This window comes from Arachis ipaensis, chromosome B07, assembly GCF_000816755.2.
Source record: "Arachis ipaensis cultivar K30076 chromosome B07, Araip1.1, whole genome shotgun sequence".
In the NCBI taxonomy this organism is placed as follows: Eukaryota; Viridiplantae; Streptophyta; class Magnoliopsida; order Fabales; family Fabaceae; genus Arachis; species Arachis ipaensis.
Genome location: NC_029791.2, coordinates 84,858,269 through 84,863,886, shown reverse-complemented (window position 1 = coordinate 84,863,886; position 5,618 = coordinate 84,858,269). Strand labels below are relative to the sequence as shown.

The 5,618-nt window shown below is 39.1% G+C and overlaps 1 protein-coding gene across 1 annotated transcript; it reads right to left on the bottom strand.

Annotated features, from left to right (window-relative positions):
- On the bottom strand, nucleotides 3,329–4,369 carry LOC107607398. Its single transcript, XM_016309360.1, has one exon. The coding sequence runs from the start codon at nucleotides 4,367–4,369 to the stop codon at nucleotides 3,329–3,331; it is 1,041 nt and encodes a 346-aa protein (XP_016164846.1).

Below are 5,618 nucleotides of genomic sequence, written 5' to 3'. Positions count from 1 at the left end.
GACATGCATTTAAATGATTGAGGCTATCATTTCAAATAACTCACTTACCCAAATAGCCTACCTTTCATCTTCCATTGTTAGCCAATTTGAGCCTATGATTAACCCACTTGTTCTAAATTTTAGCACATTACAAGCCTTTAAGCGAAAAATAATAAATGTCCTTTATTTGGATCTTTGATTAGCTTAGGCTAGTAGTGAGTGTGAGTATCATTCAAGTGTGGGAAATTTGGGACATTGGGTGAATAAAAGGGTAGTTTTGTATTTTCGTTGTAAATATTGGGAATTAGGTGCATGCTCATGTAGTAATCAAATGTTAGACCTTATGCATTGATGTTCTTGTATATAGAAAGAAAAAAATAAGAAAAACAAAAGAAAAAAAAAGAAAAAAAAAAGAAAAAAATAATATGGAAAAGAAAAGAAAAAATATAGAAAAAGGAAGAAATAAAAAGGGGACAAAATGCCCCAAAGCAAAGCTCAATAAGGATCAATGCATAAGTGTTGTGAAATGAAAATAAAATGCATGAGTATGTTAAAAAATGAAAAAATGGGTAGTTAGGTTAGTTTTGAAGTTGTATAGGATGTCATAGGTTAGGTGGGAAGTCTAAGCTTATCAAAGATTCAATTTTCAAGCTTACTTGACCAAATATGCATCCTACCTTGACCCTAGCCCCATTACAACCTAAAGAAAAGACCTCATGATACTTGTATGCATGCATGAAATATATGTTGATTGTTAGATGAAAAACAGATCTTGGAAAGCATGATTAGGGGAGAATTGAGTGAATCAACCCTAAACACTTGAGCGAATAGAGTGCAAACACATTTGGTAAGGGTTTGATTGCTCAATTACATGTTTTCCACCTATGATCATCACTCCTCATGCAAGTTTGTAAAAATATTTAATAGCTCAATTCAATTGTGGTTTGGCATGGTTGTTAATACCCTTAGCCCTTCTGCATATATGTATTCTTGGGAAGTGATTTATTTTGACCAAGCAATTGCATTCATATAGATAGTTGCATATAGGTAGTTTGCATTTAGATTTGCTTACATTGAATAAATGTTGATACCCTTTGTTTCTCTCTTGGTTTAAGCATGAAGACATGCTTGGTTTAAGTGTGGGGAAGTTGATAAACCCCATTTGTAGGGTTTATCTTGTACTTAATTTAGGGGATTTTATGACCTTTTACCCACATTTATTCAATGAAATAGCATGGTTTCATGATTGTCTCCTAATTTGTGCTTAAGTGTGAAAACATGCTTTTTAGGCCCTTAATTGTTTAATGTTGATTTATCTTTGATTCCATTAGATGCCATGATATGTTTGTTAAGTGATTTCAGATTTAGGAGGCAAAGATTGGATCAAGGGAATGAAGGAAAGGCATGTAAAAATGGAGAACTCATGAAGAAATGAAGGAATCGCAAAAGCTGTCAAGCCGATCTCTTCACACTTAATCGACCATAACTTGAGCTACAAAGGTCCAAATGATGTGGTTCTAGTTGCGTTAAAAAGCTAACATCCGGGACTTCGAAATGATATAGATTTTCCATAGTTGCATCGCGGATAGAGGCACGCACGCACACGGTACGCGTATGCACCGATTTGCATGTGATTCATTAAATGCAAATTTGTGGCCAGCAAATTTTAAAGCCTTGTGGGCCCAATCCAACTGATTTTTGATGCTATTTAAGCCAAGGATTAAAGGGGAATTGATATATTTTACATACTTTTGATCATTAGTTTAGTTTAGGTTAGTTTTAGGGAGAGAAGCTCTCACTTCTCTCTAGTTCTTCCTTAATTATTCTTCTTCTCTCTTTAGTTTAGTTTTAGATCTAGATCTAGTTCTTCTTCTCTCTTCTAATTTTCCTTTTCCTTCTTTAATTGTTCTCTTGTAGTTGTAGAATTCTTCTTCTCTTATAAATCATTTGTATTGTTAGTTGTAGTTTATGAACTTTCTTTTGTAGATCTACATTTCTTCTTCAATGCAATTGGTAAGGTCTTTGTTGTTTCATGATTGTCTTCCTTTTCTATTGTTGATTTCTTGCTATTCTAGTTAGATCTCTCTTTAATTCTTGCAATTCATATTGTTTACTTTTATTGCCTTCTATGTGTTTGTTAAAATGATTCTTTTAGTTATGAGTTTACTTTTCTATCGTTTTGCCCTTTCTATTGTTAATCTCTTACTTTTGTAGTTGTAGATTCCTTTAATTCTTGTAATTTAATATGCTTTTTTTTTGTGACTTCCAAGTGTTTGATGAAATGCTTAGTTGGATTTTAGAGTAAATTTTAGTGCTCTTGGCTTGGGAAGGTAACTTAGGAACTCTTGAGTTACTAATGTCCAAGTGATTGACGATTGGGAGCCATTAACTCTAGATCTCACTAATTGAATTGGTGGAGAACTAGGACTTATGGACTTGGATTGACATAGCTCATTTGACTTTCCTTTATTAGTTAGAGGATGACTTAATGGGGTTGATCCTTGCCAATTCTCATGTTGTGGTTAGTGATTAGGATAGAGATCCTTGACCATCAAACCATGCCAAGGCCTTTTTAGCTATTAGTTTAATTCATTGCCATTTACATTTCATGTCTCTTATCAAAAACCCCAAACATAACTCATAACCAATAACAAGACACTTTATTACAATTCCTAGGGAGAAGGACCCGAGGTTCAATACTTTGGTTTATAAATTTAGGGGTTTGTTTTAGTGACAAACAAAAATTTTTGTATGAAAGGATTAATGTTGGTTTAGAAACTATATTGTAACGAAAATTCATTTGTGAATTCTAAACCACACAAAAGTCCTCTCATCAGCCGCACAGATGGAGCATGAAAGGGAGTGCGTGCGGACGCACGCGAATAAGCGCTCGCTCAGGGTAAGGAAAACTGGCAGCGCACAAGCACAGGCTGTGCTGGCGCTGCGACCAGAGGTCAAAGCAAAGCTCGTGCAGACGTACAGGCTGGTGCATCAACACGGATGGCGAAAAATTCAGGATTGTGTGGATGCACAGGTGGGTGCGAACGCACAGGTGTCCTATTTCATAAAAATTTTTCCGCTTCAAAACTAAGGTTCCTACCCTTAGCATATCAACATACCAACCCCAAACCATTCAAATAAGCACAAATTCACAGTCCACAAGAAATACAACTTGAACAACTCAAAATTCATCAAATCAAACCTAAACTAACCAATGTATCACAAAAAGGCAAATAAGGAAAAAGACTATAAACAAGAGATAGAGTTGGAGTAATGTCACCATGATGGGGTGTCTCCCACCAAGTAATTTGGTTTAGAGTCCTAAGTTGGACTTGCAAGGCTTCATTGGTCACTTGGGAGGTTTACCAAGGAGGAAGATCTCCAACTCCTTGGCATTTTTGGGTTGAGTGTGGTGAGTATGATCCCTTGAACTTGATCTCTTGGCAACATCCTCTTCTTTTTGCTCCTTTCCATCCTCAATGACTTGCTCTTCAATTACGTCGCAGCCAAAAATAGAATACGCTTCAAGAACGGGCTTGTTGGACTCCTCCAAGGTGAACTTGACTAACTTGCCATCCACCTCAAAAGAATAGACTCCCGAATTTGCATCTAGCTTGAAACGGGATGTCTTTAAGAATGGCCTTCGAAGGAGTATGGATGATGGTTTGTTTGAGTCAATGGAAGGTGACTCCAATATGTGAAAATCAACTAGAAAGAGCAATCCTTGAATATTGACTAGGACATTTTCGGCAATCCCAACAATGGACACAATACTCTTGTCAGCTAGCACAAACCTCGCCCCGGACCTCTTTAGGGGTGACAAATTCAATCTTTCATAAATGGGGAGTGGCATAATGCTCACGCACGCCCCCAGATCACACATACAGTCCATGAATTTTATCCCACCAATCAAACAAGTGACTAAACATGGGCCGGGATCATTGCATTTTTCAGGGAGTAAGGAGGAGATAGAATCATCTACCGGCCATGTGTTGAGGTTGCCAAGCTTTTCTTTGTAAGTGCAAACATCTTTAAGGAACTTGGCATATCTTGGAACTTGTTGAATTGCTTGGAAGAGAGGGACGGTGACTTCAACCTTCTTGAAAACTTCCACCATAGCGGGGTCAAGCTCTTCTTGTTTCTTGGCCTTCTTGGCTAAAGTTGGGAATGGGATGGGCAAAGGCTCTTCAAGCAAAGTCTTTCTCTTTGGCTCCTTGACCTTGGGTGGCTCTTCCTTGCTTTTATCAACACCTTCATCCTCATCCCTCATCACCTCCACTTCATCTCCCACATCTTCATTATTTGTCTCCTCAGTCAACTTTGTAGGTATAGCAACATTCTTATCCAATTTAGTGCCGCTCCTAAGGGTAATGGCATTGATGCTACCCATAGGGTTGGAAGGGCAAACTACTTGAGGTTGAAGCTTGTTGGGTGTTTTGTGCGGGTTGAGGAAGGAGAGTCAAACGGAAGAGGGCATCGGCTATTGTAGCCATATATGCTTCTTGTTTCTTGTGGAACTCTCGTTGTTCTTGCATGAAGGTGTGAATTGTGTCATTCATGTGAGGTTGGTTGGAGGGAAAGGCTTGGTTAACTTGAGGAGGGCTAGGCCAACTATGTGGGTGTTGGTACTTTCCTTGAGGTTGAGATTGTGGGGGTTGTTGGTATTGTTGTTGGTATGGTTGTTGGTTTTGTGGTTGACCTTGGGGTTGTTGATAGTAGTAAACTTGGGCATTTTGGTTGGGATGATCTTGAGGAGTTTGGTTCCACCTTTGGTTTGAGTTATCCCTCCACCCTTAGTTTCGATTTCCTCCATGTTGGTTTGATCCTTGGTTGTAATTTGGTTTTTGTGGGTAAGAGTTAGTTACCGCCAATGTAGTGTCCTCTTGGAGCTGAGGACACTCATCGGTGTAATGAGTGTTACACGCACAAATACCACATACCCTTGGTGATCCTTCGATCCTTTGAGGTTGAGGTGGAGCACTTATCAAAGCTTGAGGAATTTGTTGCCCTTGGGTGAGTTGTCGCAATATAATTGTCATTTCACCAAGGGTCTTGGTCAAAATAGCATCTCCAGAGGGAGAAACTTCATTCACAGCTTTTGGTTGTGGGATCCTCGCCCTTGAGTGTTGAGTGGAGTCCGCCAAGTCTAATATAGCTTCCCATGCTTCCGCAGCGGTCTTGTTCTTGGTTAATGAACCTCCACTCGCGGCATCTAGGAGAAGCTTGTCTTAGTGATGCATTCCTTGATAGAAATAACTAATAAGAACCAACTCGTCAATCCGATGGTGATGACAAGCCTCTAGCAACTTCTTGAATCTCTCCCAATACTCATACAAAGTCTCCCCATCCCATTGCACAATGCAAGAAATCTCTCTTCGCAACTTGTCTATTTTCTGGGGAGGGTAGAACTTTTCCAAAAACTCTTCACGCAACAAGTCCCAGTTGGATCTAACTTCACCTGTCTGAGTATAAAACCACTCATTCGCTTTTCCCTCCAAAGAGAAAGGAAAGGCGAAGACCAACATTGCAGCTTCATCGGCCCCATGTCTTCTTGCGGTTGCACAAGCAACTTGGAAATCCTTGAGATGCTTCAAGGGATCCTCTCCAGGTAGTCCATTTTACTTGGGGAGCAAGTTTAT